Consider the following 13,547-nt stretch of genomic DNA (forward strand, 5'->3'; position numbering starts at 1 on the left):
CTGATTACCCTCTTCTCTTAGTTCGGTAGGTCTGACCAGAAGGGAAATAGGGGAGGTGACCTTTGCTGTTCACTAGTACCAGAATAATGCCCTTTAAACTGCCTCTTTTCCTCCCCAGAAAGAAGCTAGTAGTAGCTCCAGTGAGTGCTTGTTTTTAAACAACCATCCTGACCTTTCACAGGACTATGGAGAACTGAAAGCTAGTTCTACTTCCTCCCCTATAGAAGACAAGGCAACAACTAAGAAAATGAGGTTAAATTTGGCCCTGGCTGATGTGACTCAGTGGATTGAGCATTGTCCCGTGAACTGAAAGGTCACCAGTTTGATCCCCAGTCTGGCGCATGCCTAGGTTACTGGCCAGTTCTCCAATTGGGGGGCATATGAGAAGCAACCAGTTGATGTTTCTATCCCTCTCCACTCTCTAAAAATAAATAAATAAAATCTTAGCAAAAAAGAAAATGAGATTAAATTTGAAATCCCATATTAATACCCTGGACAAACCTATGAGATACAAGTCTCTATCACCTTGAACACAAACCCTACCAAGACTGAATCCTGGCTATTATTCAGATGTTGGGGAATCTTGGGCAACTCATTTAACCTTTCTGAGCAAGTATTCTCATTTGCAAAGTGAAAATAATAATATACCTACATCTCAGGGTTACTGACAGAATTATTGAGAATCTGTATTACTTCTAAGGTTTATCTATAAATCTGCCATACTAAACAAGCATTAGTTACAACAATCCTGTGCACTCTATTAAAAGCCTAATAAATTTTTTAAACCTCCCTCAACAAACTCTTAAAACAGTAAACGATCTTAAATCTGAAATCCACACTCCAAAGATGAACAGTCCTACTGAATTTTAATTTTTCCAGAGTTGTCGGAGGCCTCCAACTAGAAGAGCAAAAAGGAAGAGAATAATCATGGCTTCGTGAAGCCACCCAGACACCATCACTGATTCCTTTTTGTTCTTCACTAATATATCCAATTAGGTGTTAATATCCAAAGTTAATGAAGAACTTATGTAACTCAACACCAAACAACCAACCAACCAAACAAACAAACAAACAAACCAAAAAACCCCAATTCAATTAAAAAAATGGGAAGAGGACTTGAATAGACACTTCTCCAAAGAGCCCATAGAGATGGCCAATAGACATATGAAAAGACGCTCAATGTCACTAACCATCAGAGAAATGTGAATTAAAACCACAATGGGACATCACCTCACAACTGTAAGAATGGCTATCAATAAATCAACAAACAGTAAGTGCTGGCGAGGATGTGGAGAAAATGGAACCCTCATGTACTGTTGGTGGGAATGCAGACTGGTACAGCCACTGTGGAAAGCAGTATGGAGTTTCTTCAAAAAATTAAAAATGAAACCCAGCGATTCCACTTCTGGGAATGTATCAGAAGAAACCAAAAACACTAATTTGAAAAAATATATGCACCTTTATGTTCACTGCAGCACTGTTTACGATAGCCAAGATTTGGAAGCAGCCCAAGTGTCCATAAGTATGAGTAGATAAAAACACCGTGGTGCATTTCTATAATGGAATACCACTTGGCTATAAAAAAAAAAAAGGAAATCTTACCTTTTGTGACAGCATGGATGGACCTAAAGAGCATTATGCTACATGAAATAAGATAGTCATAGAAAGACAAGTACCATATGATTTCACTCATATGTGGCAAGTGCCCTGAGATGGGAATTGAACAAGCAACCCTCCTTGGTTCTCAGGCTGGCACTCAATCCGCTAAGCCACACCAGCCAGGGCTGTAATCTTTTATACTAACCTTATTAGTTCTATTATTCAGATCTCTATATTCTTATTTATATTTTTCTTCCTTGAGCTGACAAAGATATTAAAATCTACTACTATCACCGTGGTTTCTTTTTAGTTGTTGGGTTTTTTTTTAGATTTCTAACTTTTTGATGTACATCCTTTGCCTTGCTTAATGTTACTTCAGGCATAAAAGGTTCATTATAAATTTATACTGCTTATCAATACTAAATGACCTCTGGTTCTCAGTTAATACCTATTTGGCTTGAGAATTTGGCTTTGTCTGATATTAACACTGCAATCCATGATTCACTTGTAGGTATTTGTCTGACATAACTTCTTACAATTAACATTTTTAACAGCTTTATTAAGGTAGAAATCACACTTCTGAGTTCTAGCCAAGATGGAGGTGTCGGTAGAAACCCTTTGCTTCCTTGCACAACCAAAAGGAGGATGACAACCAATCTAAAATCAATAAACCATCAAAAGCACCAGAAAATCAAACTTCATGGAACTCTGACAACAAATGAATTAAAGAAAAAATCAACCAGAACAACCAGACCAGTAAGGCAGCAGACGCTCAGAAAAACCTTGCTGATGTAGCAGACCATGGGGGCGGAGCTGGCTGCAGCGAGGTGGGCTGTGCAGGAGGGGCTGACTTAAGTGGAAACCGAGACTCAGAGTTGGCTGTGGACTATGGCAGGGGTTGCCCTGGTGGGAGAAACACCCAGTCTTACACTAGAGAGTCTGTTGAAAAGTGCACTAGAGAGGAGCAGGCGAGCAGCAATGTTCCCTCTCTGGCCCCACCCCTACAGGCAGCGCAGCTTAGAGTTGTCCTGCTTGGGTGAATACGTAAGGCCCTGCCCCCTTACAACTTATCAGCTATGCCAAGACAAATAAATAAGTTTCAAATGAAAGGACAGAGCCAAACCTCAGAAAGAGAGCTAAGCGAGGAGACTGCCAACTCTCTGATGGAGGATTTAAAGCCCTGGTAATCAACATGCTCACAGAACTGACTGAGCTTGGTTGAAAAATGAAAAAACAAATGAAGGATACTCAAAGTGAAATAAAGCAAAATATTCAGGGAATCAACAGTGACAGGAAGGAAACCAGGACTCAAAGCAATGATTTGAAACAAAAGGAAAAAATAAACATCTAACAGGAACAAAACGAAGAAACAAGAATTCAAACGTGTGAAGAGAGTCTTACAAAACTCTGGGACAACCTCAAACACTCCAATAAGTGAATTATAGGGGTGCCAGAAGGAGAAGAATAACAGCAAGAAACTGAAAACTTATTTGAAGAAATACTGAAGGAAAAATCCCCCAATCTGGTGAAGGAAAGAGACTTTCAGGAAGTCCAGGAAACCCAGAGAGTCCCAAAGAGGAACACACCAAGGCACATGATCATTAAGTTATCCAAAATTAAAGAAAAAAGAAAACAGCAAGAGAAAAGGAGACAGTTACCTACAAAGGAGTTCCCATAAGGCTATCAGCTGATTTCTCAAAAACAAAAACAAACGAAAAAACCATGCAGGCAAGAAGGGGCTGGAAAGAGGTATTCCAAGTCATGAAAGGCAAGGACCTCCATCCAAGATTACTCTATCCTGCAAAGCTTTCATTTAGAATGGCAGGGCAGATAAATTGCTTCTCAGATAAGGTCAAGTTAAAGGAGTTCATCAACAAGCCATTATTACATGAAATGTTAAAGGAATTTATCTAAAAAAAAAAAAAGATTAAAAAATATGAACAGTAAAATGACAACAAACTCACAACTATCAACAAATGAACCTAAAAGAAGAGAAAAACAATGAAAACAAAACTAAGCAAACAACCAGAACAGAAACAAAATCAGAGAAATGGACATCAAAGGGAGAAATTTCAGTGGGGAGGGAGGAATAGGGGGAAAAGGTACAGGGAAGCATGATTGGCAGGCATAAAATAGATGGGGAGATAAAAAATGGTATAGGAAACAGAGGACTCACAACTTACATGTATGACCCATGGACATGAACTAAGTGGCGGGGGGAAATGCTGGAAGATTGAGGGGACAGGGCCGGGGGGGATAAAGGTGGGTGGAACTGGGAAAACTATAATAGCATAATAAAAAATACTTAAAAAAAGAAAGAAAGAAAGAGGGGAGAAGGTTGTAATTAGATCAGGATGCTGCTCTGTGGACAATAAAAATGCAGTACAAAAAGACAGAGTTTGATATCCGGTCAGGACACAGGCCTGGATTGTGGATTTGGTCCCCAGTGAGGGCATATGTACAGGTTCAGTCCCTGGTAAGGGTGCATGTATGAGGCAACCAATGTTTCTCTCTTGCATTGATGTTTCTCTCCATCTTTTCTTCTTCCCTTCCCCTCTCTCTAAAAATAAGTAAAATCTTTAAACAAAACAAAAAAAAGATTTGTGATATGATGGAAAGCGACTTGACTTGGGGTGGTAATCATGAAGTAAAATCTACAGATGACGTATTGTAAAACTATATACCTGGAATCTATATAAGTTTATTAACCAATGTCAGCTCGACATATTGAATAAAAATTATCAATCAAGCAGTCAATCAATAAGGAAGACACTGTGACAAGTTTAGGGCCTATCTTGATAATTCAGGGCAACCTCCCTGTTGCAAGATCCTTAATTTAATCATGCCTGCAAAGTCGTCTTTGTCATATAAGGTAACACTCAAAGGTTCTAGGAATTGGACCTGGGTATCTATAGGGGCCATTATAGGGTAGGGCAAAAGTAGGTTTACAGCAGTTTTATGGAAAATAATACAATACTTAATAACTAATAATACAAGAATAAACTGTTTCACATACTTAAAACTGCAAACCTACTTTTGCCCTATCCCGCATTCAGTGTACCACACCATTTAAAGTGTACAATTCAATCTTTTTTAGTATATTTGTAGAATGTGCAATCATCATCATAACCTAATTTTAGACCATTTTCACCCTCCCTAAAAGAAACTCCATACTCACTGGCCGTGAGTCTTCATCCCTCCCTTTCCCTTCTCCGAGCTGGCAACCACTAAGATACTTTCCATCTCTAGAGACTGCCTATTCTGGACACTGCATATAAATGGAATCGTACAATATGTGGTGTTTTATGACTAGGTTCTTTCACTTAACACAATGTTTTCAAGGCTCACACATACTGTGGTATTTATCAAGACTTGATTACTTTTTATTGGTGGTTAATATTCCATTATATGGATAAAAGCACATTTTATTTATCCATTGTTCAGTTGATGAACATCTGGATTGTTTCCACTTTGTGGCTGTTACGTAAATGCTGCTACTACAAAAATTCTACGAATACTGTGTTTAAGTTTTTGTGCATAAGCTTTGCTGCTATGAACATTATGTGCACAAGTTTTATTTTCAGTTCTTTTGGGTAAACTTAGGAGCTGGGTCATGTGGTACATTTAACATTTTGAGAAACTGCCAACCTTTTTTCCAAAGTACCTACATCACTACATTCTCAACAGCAATGTATGGGGGTTCCAACTTCACATTCTTACCAACACTTATTATTGTCCATCTTTTTGACCACAGTCATCCCAGTAGGTGTGAAGTGGTATCTCATTGCAGTTTTGATTGTCATTTCCTTAATTCATGGTTATTAATTATTAGTGCTCATGTGCTTCCTGTCCATTTCTTTACCTTCTCTGGAGAAATAGCTACTTAGATTTTTTGCCATTTTAAAACTGGGTTGTCTTTTTATTGTTGAGTTATGAGAGTTCTTTATATTTTCTGGATACAAGTTCTTTACCAGATATATGACTTACAAATATTTCTTCCCATTTTGTGGATCTTCCCATTTTTCACTTTCTTAATGGTATCATTTGCAGCTACTTCGAACATTTGTGAGTCATTATAAATATGCCACATAAACAGAGTTAGGTTTTGATTTGGATGATTATTCCAATCTGAAAGAAAATCTTTGTCTTTAGCAAGGGAGTTTAACTCATTCATATTTATGGTTTATAACAGAATTAATCTCACTTATATTACTTTGTTCTTTACTTTGTGTTTTATTTTGTTTTTAATTCCTTCCCATGTTTTCTATCTTTTGTACATAGCCTTGGTTTTTCTTTTTTCCCCTCTTAGGGCTCTGAAGACATAATCTGCTACCTATTCTATTGGTATTTATTCTTTAGCCATACTCATCAAATGTCAGTCAACTGAAAACTATTCCTTTTTGCCTCAGCCTAGTCTATCATAGGACTGTTCATTCTTGTTTCATAAAATCTATATATCTTTTTGTATTCTAGGGACAATCCCGACAGTCTCCTAAAACTTTCTTTTGGATTATTCAGTGAGTAGTTTTTAGAAGTATTTTTCTGAGTTTCCTAGGTGAGTCTTTTTCATGGATTACATAAGTAGTATAATATCTAAAATTGTTAATACTGAAGAAGGTAAGATATGCCCAGATTTCATGTCTATCAACAGTCTGATGCTAAAAACAGCTGGCTGGGCACCATTTTGAACTAGAAACTTTCTAGCATATTCCTTTAAGGAAAGGTCCTAACATGTATCCCATAATTTGGGGGAAACCTCAAAACAAAACTCAAAAGCTGTAAGAAAGAACCACAACACCATATGTGTCAATAAAAAAAGCATTACAAGTAACGAAATCTCAGATGATTACTAAATCTGAATCCTTGAAATATCCACATTCAATATGGGAGAAACCTAATAAATGCCATTTTATGGGAATAAATGTTTTTCTTATAAAAACAAAATTTGATTTAAATCTGGACAGACCTTTATTCTATTAATGATTCAGTGTTATTTCAGCCAGACAAAGAATGGTTCATGTAATGTAAGTGAATAATGTTTTTATGAAGTTATCTACGGACAGGTATGCGACCCAAGCATTTAACTACATTCAAAACTGAAGCAGTATTAAGTCAAATCTTTAAATGTAAGAGATTTTAAATATGCAACTCAAATATCAGCAATGAATAAAATGCACCCAGCTTTGCTTCATGAAGTTTACATCTCAGCATTATCTACCATTTTTGTTTCTGCATAAATCAGCAAATTTTCTTATAAAATTCTGCACTGGTTTCTTTTTTTTTTTTTAAATATTTTATTTACTTACTTTTAGAGAGAGGGGAATGGAAGGAGAAAGAGAGGGAGAGAAACATCAATGTGTGGTTGCCTCTCATGTGTCTCCTACAGGGGACCTGGCCTGCAACCCAAGCATGTGCTCTGACTGGGAATCGAACTGGCGACCCTTTGCTTCACAGGCCCATGCTCAATCCACTGAGCTACACCAGCCAGGGCTGCATTGGTTTCTTAACAAACACAGCACCATTTATCTTCCATTGCATCTGGTGAGGTAAAATACCTTGTTATAGGAAGTAGAGAAATGGAAATAATCATTTTTATTTTGATCTGCATAAAGTAGTTTGAAACCCCACTCCCATCCTGGATGGGAGGAGGACAGTTGTAACTGTCATGCTCCACAGAAGACCACAAGAACATGAAGGACAAGCCACAGAAAGCGACAGGAACCCGAGGACACAGCTCAGCTCTCTTACCACATTCTCCAAAGGTGCTGCACCGAACACTTTAAAGACAGGGTTGGGTTTGGAGGGTGAGATACAGAGGACAATAGCTTGCTGTCCCACTCGAGTAGTATATTCATCTAATGTGGCTCGAAGTTTCCTGAATCAGAGAATGAAAAGAGAATAAAATCAGTTAAAAAAGGGAAAAATTACAGTGACTGACACAGACACAAAATTTACTTTGACTTGAGACCCTCTACTCTGATTAGACTCATTTGTCTACTCTTTCAAGAGACGGGTGAGTCGTGCCAAGTCAAATGAAGTGAAGCTGGCGCACCTAAAGTGAAGTTTTTCTCCCAAAGCATGCCTTTCTCCCAAAGCATGTACTGTTGTGTCTATGTCCCTTGGAGCAAATACACTTGTACTTCTATAAATGATGCATTCTGATTCCTCCTGCCTGCACTACCATTAATGATGAGAACTGGCCACTCAGTGACATATAACCTCTCTGTTGCTGAAAGCGAATGTTCAGTACTTTTCAAGTTTTCCCAAGTTTTCTTACAATCTTCTTACGATCTTAATCTAGACTGTATTTTCTAGCTTTTTTCATGTATCATTTATAGAGACTGGCACTCTATTTGGAATCAACATTCCAATAAACACAAGAAATTTTAGATATAACATTTTAACACTGTAAGAAAAAACTCCTGGAACATTTTATGAATTTCTTATCACATATGAATACATGTTACGCAACCTATCAAAATGTTAAGTCCTCCATGCAGCACACTTAATATACTAATCTTTGTTACCTAAAACTCTGCAGAAGAAATAAAAATGAGCATAAGACAACACACCAACCAAGAAATTTGGCAGCATTTCTTGAAGGAATGGTCTATACTATATTCACTGTCTCCAATTCCTCTCTCCATTCTCTCTTGAAGACACTCCAATCCTTTCACCACCCCTACCACTTTGAAAATGTCCTGTCAAGTTCAAACATAACCTCCATGTTGCTAAGCCTAAAGGTCGATTTGCATCTTATTCAGCCTCTCAGCATCATTTGACAGTGATTACACACCCTCTTTCTTGAAACACTTTAGGCACTTGGTTTCCAGGATACCACTGTCTTGGTTTTCCTCCTGGTTGCTCCTTAGACTCCTTTGCCAATTCCTTTCACCTCTCCAACCTCTAAGGGTAGAGTGCTTCAGGTCTTAGTCCACACTCACTCCTCAGGTGATCTCTTTCAGTCTCCTGGTTTAAAATACTACCTATATAGCTTATATCTCCAGCTAAGATCTTCCCTTTGAATTCCAGACTCATATCCAACTGCTTGTTCTGTATCTCTACTTAATGGTTAAGAGGTATCATAAACTCAACCAAAACCAAATTCCTGATTCTGCCCTCACTCCCTTGCCTGCTCCTCTTCCACTGTCATCTCAATCCTTCTAAATCAGAACAAAAACCTAGAGGTCAACCTTCAGTCCTGTTTTCCTCTCACATCCCACATCCAATCCAATCATGCCGGAGCTGACTTCTGAAATACAAACAGAACTTTCCCACCTCTTACCATCTCTGCTGCTGCTACATTGGCTTTAAGACGCTATCATGTCTTGCCAGGATCACTACATCAACCTCCTAATTGTTCTCCCTGCTTCCAATCTTAATACTCCCAGAGTCCAGTATTTGCTGTCCATACAGTAGTCTGAGTGACCCTTTCAAAACTTAAGTCGGATCATATTTTCTTTGGTCAAAAGCCTTCATTGACTTCCCACCTCATTCAGAGTCAAAGTCAAAGTCCCTATATTAGACAAAAGACCTCATGGTGTGGCTCTCCACTACTACTGACCTATCTCCTCTCAGTATCTCCTTAGCTATTCCTCAAACATGACTACCACATTCCTTTCCACTTCACAACCTTTCGTCTCGCTATTCCCTATTTCCCTAGGGGAAAAGCTCTTTCCCTAGGTATGGACATGGTTGCCTTTTCACTTACTTCAAGTCTCTGTTCAAAAGCTGTCTTATCAAAGAGGATTCCCTGGAATATCCTTACAAAAGAGAGAAACCACTATATTCCTGCCATCCCCTAACCTTTCTGTTTTCCTTACTCCACTTAATTTTCTTCCTTAGTCCTTATCATCATCTGAAATACTACATATCTGTTTATTTTCTTCTTCCCTTCACTAAAAGCTCTTTAATGGAATTTATTTCGTTCATTATTAGGTTCCCAAAGCCTAGAACAGTGCCTGGCACACATGAGGTATATAGATTTTCTATGAAATAATTAACATGATACTATACATCTGTTACTCTTTTTTCTAGTGCATTTATTTAATTTTGTAAGAGTACTTTAAAGTGTAATTCTGTTATCAAGGGATCTAACTTGCTATCCTTGGTAAACCTAATAATGTATGTATGTTCCATGTCATCCACATCATGAAAGGTTTGAGAAATAGCAACAATAAGGATAACGATGCCCTCACCGAAGCAAACGTGTTTGCTGTCTCTTCCGGATAGATGGGTTAGACTCAAATACATGAGGCCGTTTCCGCTTCTTTCCTGTTGCCACAGCAGCAGCAGCAGCCATTCCCACAGGACCTGAAACAACAATGTATGTGCTAAGATTAGGCAGAGCCTATTAACTATACAAGGCAGAACACAATTAAAGGCGCAAAAAAGATAGCATTTATTTCCTAATATGTTATCAATAATATAAAAGGTTCCTGATATTATCAATATACTTCATTACTGTTTTACGTGAATCATATTTTAATTTACCAATAAGACTTAAAAATGAATCTTTTAAAAAGTAAATGACATGCCTCCCCACCACACATGAGCTAGAATTTTATATAATATTTTTTGTTTTGTTTTGCCATCATGCCCCTACCGTTAAGAATATATTCTCAGAGGTGCTGGATGTAACTGCGGCATTGACAGGAAGCTTGCCAAAACAAAAAAAAATTTACAGATTTCAAATTTCATTTCTACCCCTGTGCCCCTCTTTCCACTACCCTAAGACATGGGACAAGTTAAGGGAGTCAGAGATAATCACTCATGCTTAGAAATCCAGCACCTCCTACAGGACGAGTATCTGGATAAGTATCATCGTAATTAGAAAACTCTGTCCTTGTATCATACAGTATTGTTAAACACAGGCACAGTGTTAGACAGTGGATCCCTAGAACTCACTCATCTTGCTGAGACTTCATACCTGCTGAATAGCAGCTCCCCATTTCCACTGCCCTGTCCCTGGCAACCACCATTCTACTCTCTGCTTCTATGAATTTTACTAGTTTAGAAAGCTGATATAAATGGAATCATGCAGTACCTGTCCATCTATAACTGGTTTATTTCACTTAGCATAATGCCCTCAAGGTTCACCTACACTGTTGCATATAGTAGAATTTCCTTTTTCAAAGATAAATAATATTCCTGTGTGTGTGTGTGTGTGTGTGTGTGTGAGAGAGAGAGAGAGAGAGAGAAAGAGAAAGAGAGAGAGATATTTTCTTTATCCATTCATCTGTCAATGGGCATTAGGTTATTTCCACATCTTAGCTATTGTGAATAAGGCTGCAATAAACATGAGGGCATAAATAACTCTACAAGATCCTGATTTTAATTCTTCTGAATAAATGTCCAAAGGTAGAATTGCTGGATCATACTGGTTGGCCAAAAAATCTGCATGGTTTTGCCATAAAATAAGACACATTTTTCATTTTCACCAGTAACTTTATCAATTTGAGTATTTTGAGTATGTTGGCTAACTCCCTTGTGGTAGAACACTGATTGTTCTCAATGTCTCTATCTGATCGCTATCAATTTCAACTGGTCTACCAGACTGTGGAGCATTGTCCAGCGAGAAATCTCCAGTATGACACTTGGCAAATTACTTTTGACAGGTCTGATCAGTCACAGCACCTTCTCTATACACTGAACAATTTTTTTTACTATTTCAGTTGCATTTTTACCTTTCTTGAAAAAAAATAAAGCATAATATACTGAAAATGTTGCATATTTTCTCCCATCTTCAATATTAAAATGGATACATAAAAATTCGCCAATTTTGATCTTTTTAAAAATATAAGCTAATATGACAGCTGTCACAATACAACCTACTGAAACTGTTTCAAATGAAGTTAAAGACAACTAAGAGGTACTAGAGCTTTCTTACGGAAAAAACCGAACGAACTTTTGGGCCAACCCGATATGATAGTTCTATCGTTTCCCATAGAGGCTGTACTGTCTCACAGTTTCATCATCGGCATACAAGGGTTTCAGTCTCTCCACATCCTCACCAGTGGTTATCTTTATTTTTTTATAATCGTCATCCTAAAAAGTAGGAAGTGGTATCTTATTATGGTTTTGATCTGCATTTCCCTGATGATATTCCTAATTTCTAGTTCCCACACAGTTTGTAAACACACTTCTATTCTGGTAATACGTACTTGAAACTAGCAACGCAATTGAACTAATACCCACAAATACAGATAGGGAGACAGTTAACATCCACTGATAGTTTAACATCACTCTTTAAAAACAATAGCAAACAGACTATATTATATGTGTGGACAAAAAGGCAACTAAGTGGCTCTCTTGACATATTAAATGTGTAAAAAACAGGGCATATCATCAACATGTACATGATTCACACCAAAGCGATGACATCCTAAAATGTATTCCTTTTAAAGGATCGATTTACTAATATAATATTACATATTTTAAATACTCTAATAACTACTGCAGGAAAATTAAATGTAGGTCTAGTCATCAACTTAATAAAGGATCCCTTTCCGTTAGTTTTACTAATAAAAGAATTACAAGTGGGTCAGTCATAAATAAAACAGCCGAATTATTAATTATATAAATTGAGGTTTAGTATGAAGAGTTGTAAAAATTAGTTTGATATACATTAAATTTACACAACACACTAGAGCTAAGAATTTACTATTTTGCCTTGTGTGAACTGCTTATAGTGAAAAAGGAACAAACTCTTTAATGGTGGAAGACATAATAAACTATATTTTAGAACTTATTTTTCAAGATGAAAGGGATAAATATTTCAACAAAATTAAGGGCTAAGACAGATCCTAATAAAGATACCATGAAATAAGGGAGGCCATGTGCTTGCTATATAAAACTTTATTTCTCCAACAGTATACAAAAAACAAAAACTGCACTGGGTTTGTACTTATGTCTACAGTCTAAATTTCCCTCAGGGATTAAGAAGCTATAATGATAACTGCATACCTTTCCATATTGCCCAAACTAGGAATAATCCATTAGTTCTTAAAACTCCCCAGTAAAATAACCCCTAAAATAATTTTGATGATTTTCCTGGCTGTTCCAAGGTAATGAGGCTAGGTCAAGAATGCAGAACAACAAGAAAGTCATACAATATATTTTCTCATTACCATTCAGCCACATTTGAAAAGTCATCAGTTCAATGGGAGACATGACCATAATTTTCAGAAGGGCCACACACTGTACATGAAGTGTCTTTTCATTTTAAATCAAAAGCTGTTGAGACTGAAATTTGGCTTAAAAAAAAAATACCCAATACCATATGCAGGAAAATTTGTTCACTCAAAAAAATAAAATCCTATGCTTACAAATTTAGTATACTCAATTGGTTATGAGAGATTGTCCAAATTTAATGGCTAACGGCAACCCCCAAATAGACTGCACACATTTATCGATCACACCGATTTTCCACACAACCTGATGCACTATCCCTGGAGGCTCTGTCCCCGCGCCCTCTGCCTTCCTCAGAAACCACGTCTTTGGAACTTTCATTACATGTCTTTCTTAGGGAGGTGCCTACTTCAGTCCTTTGTCCAGTGTCTAATCAAGTCATTTGTTTTAATGCTACTGAGTTGTACGAATCCATTTGATTAATAAAACTTTCAAATATATAGCAAAGTTGAAAGAATTTTACAGTGAACATTCATATGTCTACAACTTTATCCAATATATGTATCTATCTATCTTTCTATCCATTCATCGGCCAATATTGGGGTTTTTAAAAAATGCATTTCAAAGTAAATTCTAGTATGATATACCCCTAAATACTTCAGTAGGAATATCACTAGCTAGAGTCCAATTATTTATTCACAAATGTTCTTGAAGTAAAAGTTAATCAAATTTACTTTTGTAAATTGTAAGTGTACAGTCAATAAATTTTGAAAAATGTATATGCCTATGAAACCTAACCCCCCAATCAAGACATACAA

At 37.1% G+C, this 13,547-nt stretch overlaps 1 protein-coding gene across 5 annotated transcripts in view; it reads right to left on the minus strand.

The window, feature by feature from the left end:
• The window catches only part of NRF1 (nuclear respiratory factor 1), a 125,225-nt gene that overhangs the window by 60,873 nt on the left and 50,805 nt on the right, over positions 1 to 13,547 (minus strand). For all 5 annotated transcript variants that reach the window (XM_053657069.1, XM_053657068.1, XM_053657070.1 and 2 more), the window contains exons 3-4: positions 9,798 to 9,912; positions 7,348 to 7,474 (exon numbers count right to left, since the gene is read on the minus strand). In XM_053657069.1, coding sequence (XP_053513044.1) covers positions 7,348 to 7,474; positions 9,798 to 9,912 — 242 coding nt within the window. The remainder of the gene's footprint in view (positions 1 to 7,347; positions 7,475 to 9,797; positions 9,913 to 13,547) is intronic.

Source organism: Artibeus jamaicensis, unplaced genomic scaffold (genome assembly GCF_021234435.1).
Source record: "Artibeus jamaicensis isolate MK-2021 breed Jamaican fruit bat unplaced genomic scaffold, CSHL_Jam_final scaffold_3307, whole genome shotgun sequence".
In the NCBI taxonomy this organism is placed as follows: domain Eukaryota; kingdom Metazoa; phylum Chordata; class Mammalia; order Chiroptera; family Phyllostomidae; genus Artibeus; species Artibeus jamaicensis.